Source organism: Mercenaria mercenaria, chromosome 6 (genome assembly GCF_021730395.1).
Source record: "Mercenaria mercenaria strain notata chromosome 6, MADL_Memer_1, whole genome shotgun sequence".
Lineage (NCBI taxonomy): Eukaryota > Metazoa > Mollusca > Bivalvia > Venerida > Veneridae > Mercenaria > Mercenaria mercenaria.
The window spans coordinates 7,747,131-7,774,239 of record NC_069366.1 but is presented as its reverse complement, the minus strand read 5'-3'; the positions used below and the strand labels follow the sequence as shown (position 1 = coordinate 7,774,239).

General features: G+C 33.7%; 1 protein-coding gene across 2 annotated transcripts; it reads left to right on the top strand.

The window, feature by feature from the left end:
* Positions 1–6,096: 6,096 nt before the first annotated feature.
* LOC123549722 (uncharacterized) lies at positions 6,097–17,564 on the top strand. Of its 2 annotated transcripts, XM_045338040.2 has the most exons (7): positions 6,097–6,195; positions 6,491–6,701; positions 8,334–8,479; positions 8,811–8,897; positions 11,341–11,395; positions 16,507–16,678; positions 17,427–17,564. In XM_045338040.2, the coding sequence occupies exons 1-7, from the start codon at positions 6,183–6,185 to the stop codon at positions 17,457–17,459; spliced, it is 717 nt and encodes a 238-aa protein (XP_045193975.2). In that variant the 5' UTR covers positions 6,097–6,182; the 3' UTR covers positions 17,460–17,564. The 2 variants fall into 2 exon arrangements, with proteins under 2 accessions (XP_045193975.2, XP_045193976.2); XM_045338041.2 differs by lacking the exon at positions 8,811–8,897.
* The last annotated feature ends 9,545 nt before the right edge of the window (positions 17,565–27,109 follow it).

The following is a 27,109-nucleotide window of genomic DNA, read 5'->3' as shown; positions in this document are numbered from 1 at the left end:
ACCTAGTACATTTGTAATACTTTATATACTTTTACATTTATATCTTTGTTAAAGTCTCAACCCACACAACACCAAGGTTTATGTTATACTAAGAAGTAATTACCGTGCAAGTACATACATGTTGTTTAACTTAAATATATTTTACATCAGGATTTATTTTTGTGTTATTCTGTGTAGTGCTTACGTTATTGCTTTATCATTGATATAGTTAGCTAAGTTAAAACACAAACAACAGGGTGTCAAGAAACAACAGAATGATATGATTGTCACTGACTTCTTTGGATTTGAAGTTTCCAATTTTGATCAAGTGTTACCATCTGAATTATACTCGGACTAAACTCCATGAAGATTGATACAGCCGATAAACAACTAAACAGAAGAAAGTATTTCAAACATTTGCCTTTTTGAGCAATCATGTAAGTCTGATTTTGTTTCGGGACTCTTAAAAGGCATTCAGGATCTCTTAATCCCAAACAATTCAAAATGTTCTAGACCTACAGGAAAAAATACAGATCAGTTTGCATTTAACATGATTAGAAAGAAATTCTCGAAAAACGCAGTTACGCATTTAGTGAATCGGACCGTAGGAATAATGTTAAAACTATAAAATGCACTTCGAAACAACGGTAGTTTTCCTCTGTTTTGTTAATCAAATGTTACCTCACAACTTGTTTGAAAATCGATTGTAAATATCAATTACAAGTTTTAATTAGAAATAAGTTCTCCCTGATAACGAACATCAAAAATTTGAATCTGTGTTACTGGTTCATCAACAATAACATACACAGAAAGGTCATTTAGCAAGTCCGGTTTCCCTTTATTGTCCATGTCTATTTCCTCATGTTGATTTTTTTTTAAATCATAGATGCCTACACGGGACTTTACTTGATTTCCAACATATGACCAAAAACCTTTCGGATTGTCTTTCATATTTTCTATGATTTTTCTTTCAAAGGTCCTTCTGGCTTTTCTTGTTGTTCTTGAGCATTCATTTCTAGCTTTAATGTATTTGTTGCAATTGCAATGGGTTTTTGAATTCATGTACCTTTTCCATGCTCTAAAGTTTTTCTTAGCACTATCAATGCAATTTCTATCAATCCATTTAGTCTTATTCCGAACACCTGTTTTTTTAAAGGAATATTTCTTTCAACAGTTTCTGAGATTCTGCCCATGAGAAAAGTGTAACTCTCGTTTACTGACATGTTATCTATGATTCCAGTCTATATTTGCGAGCTGCCTATTTATTTGCATATAGTCACCTTTAAAATAATTTCTTTTGTTAGTTTCATCTGCTGGTTTTAATGGGGAACATTTCAGTTTCACTAAAATACTAACATGATCACTAGCACCAAGGTTGTGCCTGTAATTGATTTCACATACAATTTCCGGCTTGTGTTGACAAGGTCTGAAGCGTTAGAGACCTGGCCATGCCTGTGTTTAGTAGGTTTATATACCAACTGCGATAAGAAATTGTCTCTAAGGCATTCGATAAACCTAAAACGCTGGATGACACTGATCATGCGGAGTGCTTCAGTCTTCCCAAGAAATAGTTGGGATGTTAAAGTCACCAAAAATAACACAAGAGTCATGAATATGCTGCGTAGCACAATTGATAAGTTAGTTTTTAGAGTTGTTGTTCGAGCTAGATGGGCTATGATATATAGCTCCCAATAACAGTTTCTTATTAGACTCCAACGTAACAGTACACCAACATGATTCTTCAAAGTTGTGTTCATTCAATATTTTACACTCTTGTATTTTCAAACTGGATTTGAACAAAATGCATACACCTCTGTTGTTTTCTTTCGTAGAACCCCGTATGATGTCATAACCGTCAATTTTAAGTTCACAGTTATCATTATCAGTTGAGTTTGTATTCTTTGGAAAAATTTCAGTCATAATAATGAAATTTGGATTTGTTGCATTTACCTCAATACTAGTATTATTGTATTGTTTCATAATCAGAGATCTCCTAATGCAGCTTTAGTGAATATAAATAAATTCTAAACTGACGGTTCGTTCGAATAGAAAGAAAAATGCTTCTAAAATCCTTTGCCACTGGTTTCAGAATAACTCTACGTTTCATAAGAGATGTCTGAAAAGTATTTGTCGTGTTGTCGTGTCGGCGGAGTGAAAACACGACAACACCAAAACACCAAAAATCGACAAATACGGAGCACTAAAAACCCTTGAGTATATGTAAGTCTAAATAGAACGAAGAGACCGAACACATAGTTGGCTGATTATACAATGAAGCGTTATAAATTGATTCATAGCTTTTGTTTTAAATTAAACTAAATAGTTAATTTGTATTATAAATGATATGTTTGAATCTCTTTATAAATTTGCAAGTTCCAAGAACTCTTAATATAGACTCCTAACACTGTCTACACATTTACGCTTTCATCTTTGTTTAACTGTCAGCAGATAATGTTTTAGTTAGGAGTAATAAACTGACGTGCTATTTGATGGGTGTTATTAATCTAAACAAATTTTGCATCATAATGAAATTCAGAGTGATATATCGTCAGCACATGTTACACATGTAGTCTTTGTAGTGCTTTATATTATACCAGTATTGTATAATATACTTATGTTTGTTATCAATGATATATAAAGCAAAGTAAAAGAAAAAACAATAGGGTGTCCAGTATTCAATCATGGGAAACAACACATATAATTGTCATAGTTTGTTTAGATTTGAAGTTACCAAGTTGAACGTTTGTCTATTCATCTGATTTTATACTCTGATAAAATTCCATGGTTGATAAAACTGATACACATCTATAAACGTTTGTTAGAGACTAACTTTTCTGCTGAAATAGCTTATTGTTACCGTAATTATCAAATTTGAGTTGTTTTAATGGGATCAGAAATAACTGACGTAGTCACAAATACTGTGAAAACCAAATGTTAAGTCATCACTTTTATGGAACAGACTACAAAAATGGTATAATCACAAAATTCATTCCATGACTAATACATTTTACAGTAAAAGCATTTAACTGCCAAAGATGTTGGAATTGAAGCACTACAGATAGAATATCTTATCTCGCCTCCTACAAGATTCTTGCATTTCTATTGGTCAATAGAGTCACGTGGATACAGAATATATTCCATATCCTGCAAGTACATTTCAGATATGAATTTTGATTAAAAACAAAATTGCTTCCGCAACGCTAGCGTAATTGAATCAAGTCAAATTATAAGCTCCAGCTATAGATATCGTTTCCGAGATAAAACATTTAGTGTTTTCTTGCCGTTCTCATTGTTCCTATCTAATTTAGGTGCTTGAAGCCAGTCGTAAGTAGTGGAAATAGAAGATCAGTAACCCTGCATGGCACGGCGGCGATTACCATTTTAGTTAAATCATCTTAATGTAAAGGAATTAACATAATTGTAAGACAGCAGTTGGTTGTAGGATCATTTAATCTACCTGCAAGATAAAGGAATTAACAGGAAACGGGACAAAAGTTCAAGTTTTAAGACATGTAATTTGATGATTTTTCGAAAGGATGGAACATAAAAAAAATTTCAAAACCAGTTTATAACCTGTATCAATAATCTTCTGTGTTTTGTGATTCAGTCAAATTACAGTTCATTTTGCATTTTAAGGCGGATGTTAATCAACTATAATCAAAGCTTGATGACCAGAAAAAATTGCAGGATTTCAGTCTGCACTGTAAGTAGCTTAAGGAGGTAGGTTACCTTCATATTTGTATGTGCGCATGCCCAACCGGAAGCTAACGTGATGATTTACGACGACGTTTACGACAAACCAAATGTGTTTGTATATACATTCTTCAGTAAAGAAATCATGAACCTGTCTCCGATCTGATGCTTAATGGTTAAATAATGCAGAAATAATTGATAAATTGCCGCAGAAACGCTTCAAAACATTGTTGCTTTAAAATGACGTCACTGACGTCATGACGTTACGTGTCAGTTACCGCGCAATATTAATAGCTTTTATTTTGAAAGTACGTAATTCTCTGCATTTTCTTTATTTGAACTATTTTTAAACAGCCATTATTTACTGAAATATATTTTATGTGTCTTTCGCTCTGAATAATAATCAATATTTTGCTTCTTTTATATAGTTTTATTGAAATGTTATGCGGAATGTAAGAAAATGGATGATGGTAACCAATGTTATTGGGAATATAGCTGGGTGAAAGGTTACTTAATACGGCCATTTTCAAATAAAAATTGGACAGTTTGATTCGTAATACCCATTTTTCAGTTTCCATTGATACTTTGTTACTCATATATTAAAACTAAGTTCTAAAATTGTTCAAATTTCACTAGAAAATTGTGGTTTCTTGAATTAAATTGATGTTACTATGGAAACGAAGCCCGTGACCTATATATCTAAATGTAAAATTCAAAAGCGTTGACACTGGTCTATTTAAGGAACACAGTTTCGGCATTTTATTTTCATTTCAACAATATCCATAATAATAATAGCAGCATGCAGCACGATTTTTCCATAAAAAATGTCAGACGAGGGGTACTGCTGTAAGTATTTTAAGCTTACGTTAGAATTAAAATGTTTTAAAGCTACATTAACAAGAAAGATTATCTTATTTAATATTTTTTTGTAAGAAATTATGATAAAAAGCAAGATATAAGCTATTTTAAACATCCCTGTTGCCACGGTTACTTTAAACTTTAAGAAAAATAGGGTAACATGTAAAGTGCTTGGTGTTTTGCTAATAATTTTACCCAAATATTCTATGTTGGTCATTAACAGAATGACACTGAAGCCGTCGAAAAAAACTGTTTTCATACATAGTTGTTTAAAAATGAGAAAAAATGCGTTACCATGGAAACACGAGCCCCGCGACATATATATTTTAAGCTTATATTAGAAAGCTAACGCGCATACTAGTAAAATTATTAATTATGCAGACCTCTACGGATATCAATGAAACCAAAATGCACTGAAAACTGTTAAATATACGTATTTTCCTTCTTCTTTCTATATAAAATACCTTTAAAGGGTCATGTTTTTCAAACCTGTATAAAAACTGAACTTGAAGGGCCAGAGATAAAAGAAATTGAGATTGTAGCAGTCAAAACATTAAATTACACGAAACACAAAAATTTGCTGCGGTTAAACTAATTTGAATTTACCCTGGTAACAAGGTAACCTACCTCCTTAAAGTATTAATATAAAAATTATGTCAATTACAGCGAGGATGTAAAGGTAGTCGGCAAGATAAAATCGTTACACTGCTTGTTGGTGACAGGATACGGGATATACGCTGTCTCGAAAATTTTGCCTGATATGGATTTCCTCGACAACGTATCCCGTATCCTGCCACCAACAAGCAGTGTAACTAATAATGCCAACACAATTTAGGTTATAATGCTACCTTTCATGCATTTTGTGGTGGAGGAAGACTTCAGGTGCTCCTCAAGGCATTGACCCAACCATCCATTGTTTCAGGTCTTCTGGCTATCACCAGGTTAAAACGACGTGCACTGACTTGATGGCTTCCTTATGTCAAGAACTACACACAAATGACGTTTCAAAACCACATCGGTAAGAGAACTCTTTTCTCAAATAGAATATATCTAGAATAATGTGTTAAATCGTGCAAATTAACGTGAAAACTGGTGCCCTACGATGACGACCTACTGCCCAAATTTACGAGACAAGCGGGCGTTCTCTGATGCAGACCTAACGATCAAGATAACGAAAAAAATAGGCAATAGATCTATCTGATGTCAATTTTGTAGTGCATACTTGCAATATTTCCTAGGATTGTCGTTCGACAGGGCGTGTATACCAAGACGAAAGTATTTGAAACAATGACTGTAAATGTTTGATAATAATAACATGACGCCATAGATTATGAACAGATTTGAATGTATGCCAGAAAGTTTTACACTCATGGTGTTTATCGTAAGTTCAATCATTATTATTATATATAATTGCCCAATTACAGACCAAAGTGAAAGACCAGTATTTTACTTCACAGAGCTTGTATAATGCTTTCAACATTTTGCAGTATTTTGCTGTATTTATGTCGCTAATTGATGCTATTATACATCAATTACCCCATAGTCATACAAAATATGACAAATCTATTTCAGCCCTACATTATTTCTGTTGTAAATCTGTCGGTGACATCCAGATATTTATGTGCATAGCAGAGGACTCGTAACGACTGAAGATGCTTGTCGCAGGTAATTTTATTTTTTTTAATCGCTACTGAAAATATTAAAACATATTTAATCCTAAATTGACTGCATTAATTTTGTTTATTTCTAATTAATTTTACGGCTCAGCGGTTGTGACAATTTTCATTTCGTCTATGATAAAGTGTATAAAGGAATATTTTCGTTTCAAAAGTTGATTTATTTGAAGTATTCTCATACATTATTCTTCTGTATTGTATCCTTTCATTCTAACGCAGGTACAGTTTGTCAAATCAGATGATAGGTTGAAAATATTAAATGAAGTCGCACTTTTTTTATTCAGCCGTTCTTTTTGGAACACTGATTTTTCCGCGTTACATCCACGCTGCTGAGTCGTGTAACCATTATGAAAATGTCACCAAGCCAGTGCAAGAGTGTCGTCTGCAGGAGGGAACGTTGCATTTCCTGCCAGAGCTTTCGATCGGGGGGTATTCAGAAGATATGGTTGAACTTACAAAAAGCGAATTTGTTGAAGACATAGAATCGTATTGCAGGTAAACTAGTAATTAATTTATCCATCATCCATCCCTATATTCATCCATCTATCTATCTTCCATTACTGTGTAACCCTTTACAGGGACATAAACACTTTCGTGTGCATCACGCCACAAAGTTGGTAAAAAAAAAAAGAAAAGAAAATTGGGCCAAAAAAGGAAAGGAAACTGTGTTAGTGAGTTTAAGATAGAAACAGGGGTGAAGAGCAAGGTTATGATGAAGTCTGATCAATGTTGCAAACAGCAACATTGAACTGCTCAATGGTTGGAAAGAAGGGAATGTCGGGTGGAAATTTAGTATGTATGTTTGAGGTCAAAGAAATTTTTACGATTTTTTTGAAAGCCCTAGAGCTGTTATATTTACATCTTTTCAGATCGCTCAGCACGACTTTATTTTGTGTTATTGGTAATGTTTAGTTTTTCAGCTTAAACATTTTGGCTTGGGTGGTTCCAATACTCACGCTTTCATAGCTTTAGGTATTGCATAATCACCCCTTGGATACGGTGCCTGCTTTTTAATTTTGTCTTTTGGCAGTTTCTGTGATATGCAGGCTCCATAACCTCAGATCCCCTTTCTAAATTACAGTTTGTTTTGTTCTGCCCATTGTTTTCTCGTTTAGGGCTAGCCCATTATTTTCATTGTGGACCATACGCAAATTTTTATGGAATTACACACAAATGTATCATTGATATGTGCACCGCCGTATGAACACATCTGCGGATGTATCTAAATTCTTTTTGGTACTTGTAACATGTGTAAATATTGAGTTCTGCTCAACCCGGGGCTAGTGTGCGTGGACGGTAGCATGCATTGCCACTACCGTCCATGAACAGGCTCAATAAAACCGAGTCTGCAACATTTTATTTTTGTTGTTTAATGTAGACAATAAGTACATGCACCAAAGGGAGATGTTTCATTAAAATTTACTTCGTAGATCCAAACATTCTTAATCCTTAATAAGTGCAGCATAAAACCAACGGGTTATTGGCTAAACTTTCTCAGCAGTACTAATGATTTTTTTCTTTCAGTTTGTGTTTATATTCAAACGTACATAATTTAAACGATTTCTTAAAAGCTGTTATCTAAGTATGTTCTCAGTAACTGAAATAGAAAAAGGCCAATCAAATGCAGATTTACATTTTTATCAAACACAGTTTTACAATAAGAATTTTTACTGTACATAGTATACATTTTAAAAGCCTTACCGGTTCCATTTCAGACATTCGCAGTGCATTCTACTGTGACGCGTTTGTTTACAGCAGAGAAATATTTACCTGTACATGATATTATTTCAAAACTTCAGTCACATGATTCCGATCATTTATAATAAAATTATACGGCTAGGGTCCAACCTTTCGTAACATTTCTATGTTTAGCTAAAAGTAAAATGCTTCTTGGACTTCGTTGACTTTTACCTAGTCGTATCATTTTTAAGAACTGAAGACAAAACCTTCGTAAAGTGAGTATGTCTACTTGCAGAAATTGGTCAGATTTGCACCAGGCGGTCACACCTACTGGTAAGCAGTGACCAGATTTCCTTCAACAACTTGCCGCTATCGACTATTTGAACCGTTATTCGTAAACTTGCTGATAATGTTTTGAATTATGAGTGAAAGTATTTACTTTTACAGCAACGTTATCCCTAAGTACAAGGAATGTATTCGGGCGTCCAGTGTGTTGCAAAGCTGTGGCAATTCTGAAGATATAGCTCAGCTGACTACTGACTGGTTGCCTATTTACTGCAGTGGAGAACATCTCGCTGACTGGCTGAAAGAGTGTAAGATTTACCCATGATATTACGTTGTCGCCTTTCGATAAGTCATGCTTCGACTTCAGTACATTGTTTAGATACTGTATGGATTATATTTTGTTAGAAGTATAATTGAATGTGTTGCACACGACTGAACCCGAAAAGGACGCTTGTTTCTTTTTTTCTTGTCATAATATTTTTATGATTGGCATGTTTTCAAATTAGTTCATTTTGTTTGAATGTTTTCGATGTGTATCTGCATCAAAACATTTCAATGTTTTATTTATTTCTGTTTTTAGATTATGTTCTAGACTACAGAGACAACCGTTTTTATTCAATATCCTATAACATGTTTCAGATGTAACATATGGCTTTAACTACAAACACGCATGCGGCAGAAACAACATAACTTTCGCGTGCTATTTCAATCTTACCATCAAAGGAAGTACGTATTATTTTTATATATAGCCATTTCGTCGCATATCTCATTTATCTTATTTCATGAGAATCATGAAGCCCGTGCTTAAAATTAATATTTTTGTTTGATCTAAGTTCCCAACGACACAATTAAAGGTCATTTGCAGCTTTTGATTATAGAGCAAGACCCGAAGCGCCCCTCGTGATTTCCTAGAAAGGGGCAAAATCGATTCATTGTGTGTGGCTTTGATTTGTATAATGATGACTTGCGATGTGTGACTTTTTGTTATGTGGTTCTGGCTGTGTTTTATATGATCAGTGGTTACATATACTCTACAGTTACCTAAAAATATTAAGAACATATGAGGTTTGATGCGCACCATATACAAAGTTAAATTTCACCAGTGGCGTTTATCCACTGATCGTCCCATGTCGTTGTGTCACTGTCTTCCTTACTCATTTGTAGTGTCTGTGTTGTCACATTGCTCTATTTTTATATGCCCGTTTGAAAAAACGGGACGTATTATGGGAACGCACATGGCGGGAGAGCTGGCGGCGTCCACAGACTTTGTCCAGAGCATATCTTCTTCATACATGGAGAGATTTTGATGTAACTTAGCAGAAATGTTCACCATTATGACACGGAGTGTCATGCGCAAAATCAGGTCCCTAGGTCTAATGTCAATGTCACACTTAGACGCCGAAGGTCAAATTCAAGAATGATTTTGTCCGGAGCATTTCTTCTTCATGTATGAAGCGATTTTGATTTAACTTGGCACAATTGTTCACCACCATGAGACGAATTGTCATGCGGAAGAACCAGGCCCTTAGGTCTTAGGTCAAGATCACATTTAGAGGTCAAATGTCGATACTTTGTCCGGAGCATTTCTTCTTCATGCATGGAAGGATTTTGATGTAACTTGGCACAAATATTTACCACCATGAGTCGGAGTGTCATGCACAAGAACCAGGTCCCTAGTTTTAGAATTACTTCCCTTTGTTGTTTTTGTAGATAGCTTATATTGTAACTTTTTTATTATTGGCCGTAGGGAAAACTGGAAACCACTTTTCTGTGGTACAATATGCATTTTACATCCAATTTTAGGTGGTTTTTAAGGTATCTCTAATTGGTAAGGAGTTTTTGTTGTGGACTTAATATAGATTTCTTCTGGACTTACTTTCCTATGTTGCTACTATAAATAGCTTAATATTGAAGAAACTTTTTGACCTGGTTGTTAGAAATGCATATGTCGTTGTTTGGGCTTACTGTCTACCAAACTTATACAGAGTATGTTTTACTGTAACATTTACATGACGAGCGTATATTGTGACATTCTGGCACTCTTGTTCATATATATGCGTGTATAAATGCCAATCATTTACACATCCATTCAAACAATACTTTAGGCTTTTGCTTGTATTTTGCATCTTAGTAATTGCTATCACTGGATATGTGACCTTGTTTTATCATCAAAATTATAATCAATGTCTTTTGCCGGCATTTGCTCTTTCAACTGGAAAGGTACAAGGTATTTCATAATAGACGGAGTTTACAACTTTAACATTTAACATTGGTATTCAAGTTAATATGATAAATACAAATTAAAAAAGTAGAAACGTTTTAATAAATAAGCCATTTCATGTGTTTATGGTAAGATTTAAGTCTAGAATATGATTGAACATTAAATGGGAAAATACCGTAATGATATGGAATTATAACGAATACAATTAGTGTTGAATTTTGTATGACTTGAATAGTCATACAGATTTTTTAAATATTTTTATGTCCCCGGTGCCGAAGAGCAGAGAGGCTCATAGTGTTTTAACTTTTCGTCCACCATTCACTCCGTTCGCCCGTTGTAAACTACTCCTATAGGTTTAATCCAATTCAAATAAAACATGGTATATATCTTTAACATGAAGTGGACATGCGTACATTTTCATGTAATTCATGTCCTATTACTATTTTTGAGAAATATTACTTTTTCGATTACATATTACAACTATATCTGTACCTTGTGTACTAAACTCCCTACCATGTCCATTCAGTTTAAAGAAACGTAGTATACCAAGTCATCATATGAAGTAGACATACGCATGTAATATCGAACCTCTTTTAATATTTGATGTTTTAGGATCATGACCCTTTTTAGACTTAGCTTTCGTACAACTACATCTGTAGCTTTTATTCAACCAGTTAAACAGTTTCCATCCAATACAAATGCAATGTGATAGATGAATGTTAATGCGAATGTTGTCGGGATTTCCATGTCTAATTATTATATTTGAGTTATGCCCCTTTCTGAACCGTAATACCAGTTTGAATCCAATTTAAGTGGAACTTTGTATCCATCATCGACATGTAGCAGACAAGCACATATTGGTAAAACTCTCTTGTATTTTATCTAGCATTTACAGAGAGCCTTTGTCATACAATGTTGACATTATTCTTGCTTCTGTATTTTACTAAGATCAACATAAGCTGAAAGGTGACAGTATCAAGGAGTACAGTTCATGGGCAAAAAGGTAATGATTATATATTACTAGAGAAATTCCCCCTTTTTGTCTCTCCATATTTGATATACATATATACCACTTTAGATGTGATAATGAGAAAAATTTGTATTTGTAGATATTAACAAATAAAAGTTTATTTCTTCTTTGTGTGAATGTAAAGGAACATAAAATACAATTTGATTCTAAAATATGTTACATTTTGAATATTACTTATAAGCTGAAAAGAACGCTTTAATAAATAAATATTAAATGTTGATTATGAAAAGACAGCTAATATGACCATAGAAATCTTTTAAATATATTAAATGTTTTTAAAACAGATTTACTTTTGTTTTGTTGAAATATAAAACACTAGCAATTTAAATCTGTACCATAGCAAGTCAGTACTATAATTTTAATAAAACGAATAACCCTACCGCGGCAAAAAATAGAGGTAAGAAAGATATTGTATGTAATTTTTAAACGGAGTTTTAAATTATTAGAACTGTTGAAGTAGTAATAAAGGTAAAACAGAAATATTTCTGCTTTATAGAAAAGAAAAGTTAGATGATAAATTACAGTTCAAAATTATGACGTTTTATATACCGGCTAAAAGTGGAAAAAGGCTGTGCTTAAAATAAAATGATTTCATAAATTTGAGAACATCCTTCAGTATGAATCGATAGATGAACTGTCTCATAGTAACTTCTTGTCGCTTCTTTGGCACAATTTCATGTGAATTTATCTTTCCTCGAGTGTCTCAAATTTACTTCGTCCGCAATACGAGGGGCATTTCAAAAGTAATGCAACTTGGGTAGTAAAAAGCGCGCGGTTGATAGATTTTAATTTATTTACGCTTCATACCCTCGAAGTAATCACCCTTGATTACGTACACAAGGTTTCAAACGTTTAATCTAATTTTTAAAGGCATTTTCATACTCATTTTTAGGTATACGAAGCATACACTGATAAACAGCTGATCCAAGGGCCTGTAGGAACCTATAATGTCTACCAGCTAAATGTTTTTTTCAATCTAGGGAACAAGAAATAGTCACACGGCGCTAGGTCTTGGGAATATGGTGTATGTGGAAGAACTCGAACACTTTCCTTATTCAAACAACGAGGTCAACACATTTGCACTTATGCGAAGGGGCGTTGTCGTGCAGCAGGGATATGTTCTTTAACCCAGTGTGTGGGCGTCGTTTAAAACATTGTTGTTTAAGTTTCTTCTACACTTTCTCTTCATAAAATAATCCAGTCACAGATTTTCTATTTGATACATCCAGTTGCATAATCGGAATACGGATATCAAAGAAAATAACAAACATTGCTTTCTTAGCACTCATCAGTCTTTTGGCAATTTTGGGGCGGCGGCAGTTTTTGGTAGCCCATATTTTGTAGTTACGTTTCCTAATAGGCTCAGAAAAAAGTGTAACCATGTCTCATCTCCAGTAAAAATGTCAGAAACTGCTTTCTATGGTATTTTGGAAACATTTTACGCAGATTTATGGCTGTTTCAAGTCGGACACGTTTTTACTTGTCAGACAATAAATGAGGGATACATCTAGCTGTAATGCGTCTCATTTTCAAATTACGTTTTAGTATGCGGAATACACTTGCGGCTGAGATACCAACTATACTAGCTATCTGTTGAACAGTTAGTCTTGCGTCAGACTTAACCACGTCGCATACTTTTTCGACCATATTGTTAGAAATGGCACTACAAGGACGTCCAGGTTTTGGTGGATCATTAATGGAGTCACAACCGCTTTTAAACTTCTTAACCCTCCGAGTGACGGTGACATACGACACTTCTTTCTGCCCATGAACATCGCACAATTCGTACGAAATCTCCTGTAAATTTGGTATCTATGTGTAGAGAATGGATATCTAGTTATACCGTTATGCTTTTTATGTGAATATCGTGCAAAGCAAGGCATTTTTTTTAAATGCCCCTCGTATCACCTTCGTAGCAATTGTTCCATCATATTACATTCATATTCAAAAAATTAAAGTTTTTTATTCTGGCGTCAAAATTATATTAGACAGGAAACATATAAAACACCAGCAGAGCGTCTGATAGTGTTGCCGTAGTTATCTTAAGATTCTTTATGTACATTTAAAAGGTGACATGCCTAGGCCTATTGTAACATTAAACAAACAGCTGAACACAAATAAATACGGCTGTTTTTATTTCATATGAATTCACTTTAATGATAACGTTATTTCGACGTTTTTTCTTAGAACAAGGGATTTTAACTTTTATATATTAAGGATTCGATGAATATTTGATGTCTTGAAATTAGAACATCATCAAATCATAGAAAGAAATAGTTGTTTTCCATGAAAATTGCACAGCTTATTAAATAAGAACATTATTTTAAAATTCCAGTGTCAATTTAATGGTAGATGCTTGAATTCCAGAAAAGGGACCACGATAAGGGGCCTCACTTCTGGACAGTCCAGAGCCTTTAAAATCTAACCATTTTCAAAGAAATGTTGCACATCTTCGTTTTGATACATTTACAACAATGTATGAGTACTGAAATTTCGAATAATAAGATTGATTATCTTTTCTAGAAATTTTGAAAATTGATTGTTTTTATTTCTTTACAAATGGAATTCTATTTTAAAGGGGAATAACTTCTTGTGAATACTTGATGTTTGGAGCAGTACGCGACAATACGTTTAAACATGCATTGGACCGAGTTTATTGGTAAAGATGTTGTCCATTTAAAGACAATTGTGAAACGTTCAATTTACGGTTCCTAATATCTTTTTTATGGGATAATCATGTCTGTTTCATGAAAGCCATTATATGTTCAGAGTTTGTTAAAGACAAAAAAAAACTGCGAAATATTGCATATTACGGACAAGTAGAACAACGAGTCCTAAAATTCAAATATATGTAAGAATGTCATTGATTTACTTGTTTTGTTTTTTTTTCTATTTGTCCACCATACACATTTTTGACATATAATCACTTTCATGAAACGGAAATGAATCAATAAAAAGAGAATTATAAACCGTGAAAATAAGTTCTTATAATGTTTTGCAAACGAACAACGTCTTTATCGATATTCTAGTCATTCAATACATGTTTTCCGGTTGTGTTCCATACTGTCTCGTATTTATTTTCAAAAAGTTGTCCCCCTTTGAAAAAAAATTCCATTTATAAAGGAAAATGAAAAAAAAAAAACAATTTTCAAACTTCCATAAAACGATGTTTAACCTTGTCATTCGAAATTTCAGTACTCGTACAGTACTGCAAATGCTTCAAAACGAAAATGTGCAACATTTCTTTGACAATGGTGAGATTTTAAAGGCTCTGCACTGTCCAGAAGTGTGGCTCCTTCATTTGGACCCTATTCGGGAATTCAAGCATTTATCAATAAATTGACAATCGGTTTTTAGAATAATATACCTATTTTATAAGCTTTTAAATTTTCGTGTCATACAACTTTTTCTTTCTATGATTTTCAAGACATCAGTCGGAAAATTTTTATCGTTTTTAAAGCAGATAGGAATATATCAAAAGATCTAACACTTCTTATTTTTATTTACATCTTGCAATATTATTATGTTTGCAGCTAATATTTTAACACACACGTACATACATCTTTACATTACTGCTTTTGGATATGCTTTACATTTTTACATGGATGCTTTTAGATAGGTTTTACATTGTTCATAGTGTTCTTTACATTTTTACATGGATGTTTTTAGGTGTGCTTTACATTTTACATCAATGTTTAGGCTTTACAGTTGGCGTTTGCAATATGACTTCTTCTCGGCGATATATGACCATTTTGTGTCGGTTCGCCGTAAAACCCAACTCACTCACTCACTCACTCACTCAAGACATCAAATATCTATCGAATCCTTAACTGAATTACGCTTCATACAAACAACCTTCTGAACAACTCCTGTTCGCTTCTTTTAATGTCTCGTTTCAAAACATTAGATTCTTACACCGTTATTTTATCTAAAATGCGATAGAAAGGAATGCCACAAATACTTATTAGGCCACACCAAATTGAAAAGTTGTTCATCGGATTTTTTTCTGAAAAAATTGAGGTGGCGAGTGAAAAAATAATTTAAATATTTTTTTTTTTTTGAGAAAATCTGGAGCGAGCGAGGAGAAAAGATATATATTTGTTTTGATTTGGCTCTCGATTGACTACTAAAACCTTAAAATAGAATGTACAGCCCTTTTACATTAAAAATGATTCACATGGGATTGAGAAAATTTGACCTGCAGACGCACAACAAAGCTAACTCGTGAAAAAAGGTAATAACATTTGCATACAATACAGAGTAATCAAATAATGTATGCTTTTGAAAATACTGTTAGAAAATATGTAATATACAACAATGCATAGCCTTAAACCATGATCATGACATAAATGTGTGACTTGAATATTTACTGCTATGAAAATGTAGCGTTTTTAGGTTGACTTTTTGGTCAAATATCTCTGTTACTAAGCTTTTGACTTGAAACTTGAAATACTTATTTACTATCAAAGTCTACACCAGAAGAAACAATTTCCATAACTCTGATTGAATTTTGACAGAGTTATAATGTGTGCGTAGTATGTATTTATTGTGATTAAAGTCCATTTTAGAACAATCTGGGACTGGAATTATAAACATTTGTACACTGTTACGTCCGTAAAAAGTAGCGCACCAACAAATTTTGGCTTGATGTTTTCAATGGGGCGAGCGCAAGCCAAAAACAAAAAAAAATATTTTTTTTTGTGTTTCTGAAAATATACGACCGGCAAATCTGATGAACAATTTTTTAATTTGGTGAGGCCTTATAATAAATATTGTGACGTAGTAGATTATAAGAAAACACGGGGCACGAGAAATGGTAGAGCGATTAGGACTATTTACATTTAAACTACTTTATTTGACCTGCAAATGCTTACAGCTAACATACATTTATTGTATATGATACCGCAACATTTAATGTTCATTTGTCTGAATCTGCTGTGAAATGAATTCTTAACCATTGTATTACTTCTTTTTAACCATCACAAGTTCGTAATTACTTATGCCAAATTCCTTTAGAATTTTGGGGGGAAAAAGCTTTTACCTTATAATGTCATAAGTAGATGAAATGACTGTTAATGTTGTAGGCTGACGACAGACTGGTTTGCTTGTACCGTAGACAAGATGCCCCAGTTGCACTCTCTGTACCCACAATGCACTACAGCATGGCAAGACGTCCTCCTAATTGACTGGCTGTCTGAATCAGTCTATTATAACCCTGGTTTGCGCCTGTATCCAGCACAGATGGCTCAGATCTTGGTAATCCTAATAATATAAATATATTATGAATAAGGCAGAACTGTATGTTCGGATCAAATGTTTATCAAGAATGTAGAATTTGATTAAACTCTGATTTTCCAAAAACTTTAGGATATATTGGAGAATGTCCGTCGATTATTAAAGATAACAGATTTTGTGCTTGCTTTTTCTTGATAAACGTTTTGTCTACTTTATGGTCAAATAAGATGTAAAGTTCCATGGGCTTATTTGTTATAATAATAAGGTATTTGCCAATGGAATCCGCAGTCAACGTTTATTTCAAGATATTTATAGAATAATTTCACGTTTTAAAATTATTATACCTATATATCATCTTATTAGTAACATTCCCGTTGATACATTTATACACCGATTGCCTTTCATTTCGAGTTCTTGGTCCGAATATTATTCTAAGTTATCAAAATAAATAACGTTACGCAGTTAATTCCGGTTTGCTAAACGTGCATAACTATCTTAAGTGAATTGGTTAAAAAGGAAACTGTCAACAAGGAAATGTTCACTAATACAAAGGTCACTTATAGTATGTATATTCTGTCCTCATGTATTCATAGTTAATGAAAACGCAGCCGAGGGAATACAGTGACTGTGTTATTTATTCACACTTCTTAGAAAAAGACATGTTAAAGACCATTGATTTTAGTTTTGTATGTGGAATATGTATGTACATATGTATATTGACAAGGTGACCTTATCTCCTGTCCCCATTAATTCATATTTTCTATTTCAGGCTTTAAAGAAAGAGGCCGTCAAGACAGTATAATCCTTGTACTGAGGTGAATGAAAATGACAGAGACCAACTACATTCGAGAGATGGTGTTATCTTTGGCATTGTTGGATTTTTTCTAAGATACATATATCAACATTATACTGTTATATTTTCTTATTTGGTGGAGTCATTGGAGTCCATTAAGTCTTTGTGTAAAACGGTGTCCCGCTTCAGCCGTTGTTTAGGGAGAAGGGTAGAAGAATGTGTGTTTGGGAGGGGGTAATCGGTGTTCACATGTCATTACCTCTCATAACACACTCAATCAAAACGAGTCCGTCTTTATTTCCAAAACATCGATTTTATTACAGTACTTAGTATATGTAATTATATACATGTACTTTATATTGCCTTTTCTGCACAAGCGCAAATGCAAAACCTCAAAGTGAAGTGTTTTGATAACAAAGGATTATTTTAAACTTATCCTCAAACATTTTTCATCCCCATTAGAACAAGGCTTTCTTCTTATATTGCCCGAAAGAGAAGCTGCCTGATGTATCAACATTACCTGCGCTTATAAGCAAGCTGCTTCAAGACATGGCATACATCAGACACCGTCCTTACGGAAGCCTTTTTATTATATAACTATATAAATTCTGTCCAAAATACAGCTTGCATTTCACAAAGAAATACGAACAGGCTGAAATCCGTATTGTACCTTCCAATATCCCGTATTGTACCTTCCGTATTGTATGCTGCCGGACTACTTTCATTAATATGCATGAGCTGACACAGTTATCAACAGCGCACACAAAAACAACACTCATTTCATTTTAACATCAACAAACATTTAAGACTTCGTTCGATTACAAATAAACAAACAAAAAGATGGAGATATTCAATAAAAGTGTCATTAAAACAGTAGCTAGATCTGGGATTTTGTATTCGGCTCTCGGGGATTTTGCAAGGACGGATCACACTCGGCGCATGCGCGCCCCGTGAGATCCGATCTGGCAAAATCCACTCAAGCCGAATACAGCTACTGTTATAATAACCCTATTGTATATGCTTCTTTGCGCGTAACTATGAACTGATAAGTGGAACAAAATCTAGTCCAATCCGGGTCATCGGTTGAATGTTCGCTTTTATCCTAGAGTTATCATCTCTTGTTTTCGCCTACCTTCAGATCCACCTACAGTGTGAAACAATTGTGTTTTTAACACATTTGACTCCATTTCTGTTGAAGGCGATATTCTACTTTTCGTCAATCATTGTGGTCAAATGTGTTTCCTCAAAGGTCTGTCTAAACCGTATGTAAAATGAAAAAATATGGTCTTGTGTTTTAAAGGTAAATATGGTTACAACAAAATTTCGCCACTTTTTCGCTGCTTTTTAATATTTTAATATTATATATCTTTAACTTTAATTTTAATCAACAACCTTTATATCTTAATTAATAAATACTCAAAATTTGTATTTAAGGAAGAATATAACATATTTTATTTTATATTTGCAAGGAAAAAAAGGTTTTTTGACATTATACACTTTTCTGTAAACGGGTTGAACACTAAACATGCGGTATGTCTCAAAACAGTTGGGTCGTAACCTCTTTTAATAAAACGTTTTATAATTGTACCAAATACAGTTGGAAAATTACCATGACCCAAGATCTTCCGAAGTTTGTAAACCACATCACATAGAAAACGTGTTTTGAAATACCTCCCCACAGAAAACATGTTTGCAACATTTTCAAAGATTTTTGGTATGTGCCCAGAAGAAAGTATTTGAAACATTTGCTGTAGATATTTAATATGATAATGCGAAACCATATGTTGCATAATATTTCAGCATATTGCAGAATTCATGTTGCTGTTTAATGTTATTATACATTAATAACCCCTTAGTCATAGACATATGACAAATTATTTTAGCCCTACGCCAATTCTATTATAAATCTCTTGGTTTCCTCGAGACATTTATGTGCATTGCACGCGTGACGATCGGAGATGCTTGTCGCAGGCGATTTTATTTAATTATGATATAGTTAGATATTGATCTTAAACCTAAAATTATATAATTTGTTTATTTTTATTAATTTTACAGCTCAGCAGTTGTGACAATTTACATTTATTTAACATTGATTTCGTCTATGATGCATTAAATATTTTCGTTTGAAAATGACTCGTTCGAAGTATTTTCAAAAATCAGTGGTTTCTAGATATTGCATTCTTACGAAGATATTGTTTTAAAAATCAGATGATAAGTTACTCTGTTGAAACTATTAAATAATGTGAAACATTTTGATATAGTCGTAGTTTTCGGTACACTGATTTCATATAATTCCAATGCTGCTGAGTCGTGTAAACACTATATGAAAATGTCACCTATGCTGCGCAAGACTGTCGTCTACAAGAAGGAATGCCGCATTTCTTGCAAGAACGTTCAATAGTGGGATATGCAGACGATATAGCTGAACTAACAAAAAATAGAATTAGTTAAAGTTTGTTCTGCACCGGAAGTGATGGCGTGACGTCATTTATCCGGAAAACGTACAATAAAGCCTGGATTCCGCGTACAGAAATGAAAATCATTTTATGAATTAAGGCATTAGACCCCTAATAGTAATGTTTAAAAAATGGCATTTGCTTGATATATTCTTACAGTTGACCGTGTTTCGCACTGTGTTGCAATTTTTAAACAACTTTTACCGTGCCGTTTTTTTTTTAATTTTGTGTAATTTATGGTATTTCTTCAAGCTCAAGTAGAGACAAATTTCAAAGTGATGGCCTTTATCCAAAACGTTTGCAGAGAATTCATTATACCATTAATTTTTATAAAAGAAACATCAAACTATTGGTAAACAATCATAAAACTTAAAATAAAACTGTCAATATCATTTTCTAGGGTGCTTCAAGTAAACGGATTTAATGAGACAGAATTCTAACTCCAACATTGAAAAATTAAGGTTGAATCCTGCGGGTCTGTTTTGAATTTTGCTCACTTCATTAAAAAATAACCTTGGGGCAGAAGTAAAGCCTACCTACATTTCTTCCACAATATGTAATCTAAAGAATGAAGGCAGAATAGAGAACTTTTACCGCATGTAACTCAGTATTTTTAAAGATGTCTAACTCTACCCTTCTGTTTCAGAGGTAAATTTACTTTCAACAGCAAGAAATCGCTTATCAAATGAAAATGTTCCACTTTGTACAATAAATCAGTAATAAGTCTTGAAAGAAGTAAAAACTTACTAGAAAAAAAGGAAAATAAGAAAAAAAATTGGTCCCAGTAGGGCTTAAACCTATGCCCCCCCACCCACCCCCACCCCCTGAAAATTGCTATCAAAGTAGGTTTATGGTAGGAATTGAATACTCTTCAAAAAGGCAATACTCTGTTATGGGCCTAATACCTTAATGAAAACGTGGTTAATTTATTACAATGAAACTGTTACTATCTAAAGTTAAAATATGACATTAAAACATATGACAGGTTAAATAATTCAAATAATGTCATAGGATTAGCTTCAAATCTGCGCTTTACTTTAATCATCGTCAAATATACAAAGAAATAAGTAAACGGGCCTTTACATTTTATTTACCATATTATAGGGCAAATGTTTATTTACGACTGTGAGAAGTTCCATTAAAATCTGCATTGCAGAAACATTTCTATTGGCAAAAATGTTATGGAAGTAGTGATTTTTCCATAGACTCGCATTATGAAAAATTGTGTGAGGTCCAAATTAATCTAGCAAAAAAAAACACGACCCTATCTTTTTTATTTGTTGAATATTTTTTTGTATATTCTGAAGTTTTGAAAAATCAGACTTTAATAAAAATTCTACAATGTAGAAAACATTTCGATCCGAACTACCTTAAAGACATCGAAGCGTATTGCAGGTAAACTAATACAAATTTAGGTTGTGTTCATATTTTGTTTTGTAAATGCAATATTTTCATTCCTACATAATTCTCATTCAATGTAGCTCGGACTGAATAGATATAGCTGTTTTCGACACGTTTGAAAGAACGCATTTTGAAATGATGCATTTTATTTCTAATTGCAAACGTTTTGGGATATTCTTTTATTTTACATAAATATACAATATATCGTTTCTTTTTCTACACAGACTAGAATATATTTTAATTTCTTCAAACTTAAACTTGATAGAGCGAACGAAATTGTCCAGTAGTAATACGCACGACTTCAAAACCATTGGTTTCAAGTTCGATACCCCGCTCTTCCAACTAAAATTACTTACATTTTATAAGAGGCCCGTGTATTGTTGCTGTGCAAACACCAGTGTCTCCTGTACCATGCTCTAACTAAAATCACTAACGTATTTAATAAAATCACCCAGAGTGGTAACCGGTGGCGACTTTGCATATACATAGACATACGCGTAAACTGGAAGGCATGGTTGACCATCCTTTTTATGAATAACTTGGAATAACGTGCAGAAAGAACATTTGAAAATTATTGAAATGCAGTGTGCGTTCGTTTCTGTGCTGCAGCAGTCTTTAAATTGGTGATGATTAATTGGAGAGAAAAAATATAGCTAATACGATCATAGAAATCTTTAAAAGTGTTAACTATCTAAAACAGATTAACTTCTGTTTAATTTGAACATAACGTTTTAACAAAGCAAAGTATTGTAATTGTAATACCTAGATCTCGTTCCTTTTCAACAGTAGGAAGATTTATAAAAATCATGTAATTGTCCCTCATTTCATATTTAAATTCATGTTCAATATGACCAAACTGGATGGTTTTGCCTTTTGGTATTGAGAATTTTAAAAGCCAGTCTTCTGACCAGTCACAGAGTTTGAAAAGATCCTCCTGTAATGAAACTTGATCTGATCTGGAGTAGATATTCTTATAAGCTTTGGTGTCATCTGCAAAAATTTTACAAGCTGCATTTATTGCATCAGGCAAGTCATTTATGTAAATGATGAACAAAACTGGTCCAATCACAGACCCCTGAGGTACATCCAGTCTAAGACAGGGTCGCCAATTCCATAAGCTTTGAGTTTTAATAGAAGTATTTTAAATGGAATGGTATCAAATGATTTTTGTATGTCCGGATAAATTGTATCAGTTTGACAACTTTCATCATAAAATTTGGTGAACTCATCTAATAAAATCTGTAAAAAATCCTTTGGAAGCAAAGAATGCAACCAAGAAGAATAATAGCAGACTCGTTTGATTGAGTCTGTTCATGAGAGATAATGAAATGTGCAACACCTCTCACGCCCCCTAGCACCGACTTAAGCAGAACTCTATTACACAAATGTTGAATGGACACCGTAACCCTAATAGACCAGGAAATATAACAACACTGAATCCAAGTACGGGGAGACATTTTACAGCCGCCACATGGCACTTAAAGATTGCTGTTGTGATAGTTAATAAAATCTGTAAAAAGATCCTTTGGAAACAAAGAATGCGACCAAGAACAATAATAGCAGACTCGGTTTGTTTGAGTCTATTCATGAGAGATAATGAAATGTGCAACACCTCTCACGCCCCCTAGCATCGGCTTAAGCAGAACTCTATTACACAAATGTTGAATGGACTCCATAATCCCAAAGGACCAGAAAATATAACAACACTGAATCAAAGGACTGGAAGACTTTTTACAGGTTATTAACAGTTGCAAAATACAACTCCTTTTATTTCTAAAACCAAACTGTTCATCTGAAAATAAGTCATTTGAAGTCATGTGGTTCATCAGTGCATCTCGTACAGATTTTTCACAAAGTTTGCATGGAATTGATGTTAACGAAATAGGACGATAATTCGAAGGGTTACTCTTATCTCCCTTGTTTTTATATATTGCAGTTACATTAGCTTCTTTCCAAAGATCGGGAATTTCACCAGTCTTAAACGTTTTGTTCATTACCTCACATAAAGGTTCACATAATATTTCAGCTGATTCACGTAGAAGTTTTGGGTGAAAGTTGTCATTCCCCATGGATTTACATTCAGTTAAAGATTTCAGCCTTTTTGTCAATTACAAGTTAAGTAATATGTTGTCCCTGATAACAAAAATTGGAATCTGTGTTATTGGTTCATCAACAAAAACAGACACAAAAAAATCATCCAGCAAGTCCGCTTTCCCTTTACTGTCCATGACTATTTCCTCATGCTGATTTTTTAAATCATAGATGCCTACACGAGACTTTACTTGATTTCTAACATATGACCAAAAACCTTTCGGATTGTCTTTCATATTTTCTATCATTTTACTTTCAAAGGTCCTTCTGGCTTTTCTTGTTTTTTAGCATTAATATCTAGCTTTAATATATTTGTTGTAATTGCTATGGATTTTTGAATGAATGTACTTTTTCCATGCTCTAAAGTTTTTCTTAGCACTATCAATGCACTTTCTATCAATCCATTTAGTCTTATTCCGAAGACCTGTTTTTTTAAAGGAATATTTCTTTCAACAGTTTCTGAAATGTTGTCAATAAGAAAGTGTAACTCTCGTTTGATGACGTGTTATCTATAACATTCCAGTCTGTATTTGCGAGCTCCCTATTAATTTGCATATAGTCACCTTTAAAATAATTTCTTTTGTTAGTTTTATCTGCAGGTTTTAATGGGGAACAGTTCAGTTTCACTAACATACCAACATCATTAGCACTAGGGTTGTGCCTGAAATTAATTTCACATACAAATTCCGATTTGTCAATAATGACAATGTCTAAAACGTTAGAGACCTGGTCATGCCTGTGTCTAGTAGGTTTATCTACCAGCTTCGATAAGAAGTTGTCTCTAAGGTATTCAATAAACAAAAACTCTGGATGATACTGATCATGCGGAGTGCTCCAGTCTTCCCAAGAAATAGTTGGAAAGTTAGTCACCAAAAATAACACACGAGTCATGATTATGCTGCAAAGCACAGTTGATAAGGTCAGTTAGTTTCTTAGAGTTGATGTTTGAGCTAGATGGGCTGTGATATATAGTTGTATAATAACAGTTTCTTCCAACGTAACAGTACACCAACATGATTCTTCAAAGTTGTGTTCATTCAATATTTTAAACTCTTGTATTTTCAAACTGGATTTGAACAAAATGCATACACCTCTGCTCTTTTCTATCGTAGAACCTCGTATAATGTCATAACCATCAGTTTTAAGTTCACAGTTATCAATATCAGTTGAGTTTGTATCCTTTGGGAAAATTTCAGTCAAAATAATGAAATCTGGATTTGTTGCATTTACCTCAACTTCAAGTTCATCCATTTTGTTTAGTACACTTTCAGCATTAGTATAGTATATGCTAAACTGGTCACTTTTAGAATAAAAGTCAGATTGGTCTGATAGGTTCAAAACAGTTGTACTACTATGATCTGATAAAATGCTATTTTCAGGTTTGAAATTAACGAAGAAAAAGAATACAAGTCAGTGCTACTTTCATAATACTCATCCGTGCTGCTTTCATTAGCAGAGCTATCAACATCACTTTCATAATGTATGTCCGTAGTACTTTCGCTAGAAATGTTATCAGAGTCATTGTGATTAGCACAATCGGTGTCTTTATCACTTTCGTTATAAAGAATTCTTGTGCTTAAAGCTATTGACAACATCTACGACAAAATTATTAACGCCTGAAAAACTAACAGTAACTGCAGAACTAGGTAGAACAGAATTAACAATTTCTTCAACAATAAACGTATTTACAGGTTCATCATCAGTCATATTATTACAGGCGGAAAAATCCCTACCAATGTCGGTTGCACCAGTGGGACCTGAACCGCCAGTGCCACTAGCAAACCCAGGCAGTGGTCCAATAGCACCGTCTACACTCCGCGGTTGTTTTCTAAGCTCTTTATTTTTATCTACTTCCATAGCTCTCATCCTACGCGCAACTCTAAAAATGTAGGCTTCTTTTCGCTGCTTTCTGGTGAGATCACTCTGAAAATGAAGGTTCTTATACTCATTATATTCATGTTTCCTTCGTAATCTAGATTAGTCTAATAGTATTATCTTTTGCTTTATTACCACTGATTCTACGGAGAATTTAACTGGCCTGATGTTTCCGAGTCATACCTTCCCAACCTAACAGTATCACTAATGTCAACTTCTGGGACATTCAATACATCTGTAATAACATTCAATAGTCTACTTTTATCATCAGCCCGTCTCTCCTCATTATTTTCCTTAACACTCTTCAACACAAAGGCAAACTATGTTTAATTTTCTGCTCTCCCTTTCTTTCTATTCGTTAAAAACTTCAGTAACAAGTTCAGCTACACAAGTTGCACCCGATACATCAGGGGCAGAAACCACGTCGGCACTATTTCTTCTAGATACCAATTCATTACCACCTGACCTATGATTCTTTTTCTCAAGGGAAACAATTCTAGCTGTTAGTTCATTTTCCTTGTTGTCGTATTTCGTATTGCAGTCTTCTACTTTACTGATACGGCTCAAAAGCATCTTACAACTAGGCATACTTATCCTGCAGTGGACACAAATCCACATGACCCCGCTATCTCTACTGTTGGCTAATGTGCTGAAAGTCTTAGAAGTACTTTTGGTTCATGAGAAGCAGAACCAGTTCCTACACAAATCACACCGAAGACCTTTGTCGTCACAAGAAATTTGAATGCAACAATCAGTACAGTCAATGTCTCCCAATTCACTATCAGTAGCATAATCACATGATTTTAAAATATGTTTTCCATTTGCTTTTGTTCGTTAAGTACGGGTCTCTTCGTCCTCGTTCTTTTTTCCGCGTCCTCTATTAGCCATTTGAGTGTGGGTGGTAATGACATCTTGGCATTTTTCAGTTTAAGGATTTTTCAGGCAGAATTTAACAAAACTACCTATGCAGGCTGTAAAATAATTTTACAAGAGTTCGTAAAACCACAATTTTGACACATAACACTGTAAAGTCATCGAGGATTGCAATGGATTTTCACTGAATACACCTCCCCGAATTTTTTTCCAGCTGGTCCATTCGGAACCCCTCGGCTATATTCAGTAAACATAATAAGAACTTTTGATAATATACATCTTCGGTATGCATGTAAGAAAGAAATTGAATCTGCAATTAAACGACATCTCACTGGAGATTAGTTTCAGCCAATACAAAAAAATTTAATCAGATTGTATAGATTTTTTTACTTAAAGACACTGAAACAATTCTTATAATCACTTTAAAGGAGATGTGCAGACGTCATGAAATCTGAATGGACTTTTCAATTCAAGAAATAAAATAAGTTTCAATTTGTTTCTGTATCTATACAGTATCAATGGAATCTTGTCGTTGTTGTTGTTTTTCTTTCTTTCTTCCATACATCTTTTATCGCAGCAACATTTGAAATTGAATTCGAGGTACTGCTTGGAATGAAAACGGAACGCTTGTTAGTTTGCCCGAGATTATATGCATGTTGTTACTGATGAAAATCAATTACATAATGTAAAAATTTGACATAATTTTAGAATAAATTCAGTTAAGGCGTTCGTGCTGTTGATTTACATAATGATATATTTTGCCTACTGGTAAAATTCTTGTTTGTCTTTCCTTCAGATTTGTTTAATATCAAAGAAATGCCAAGGATACATTTCGAGGTAATGAAAGGTGCACTTTGTTATATAAAATTTTACTTTGACTGGATTCAATTATCTCACAGGATCAGAAAATAAGATAGTTGTTGTCATAGTTCATGATATTTACTAGAAAAACCTTTGGAAGTA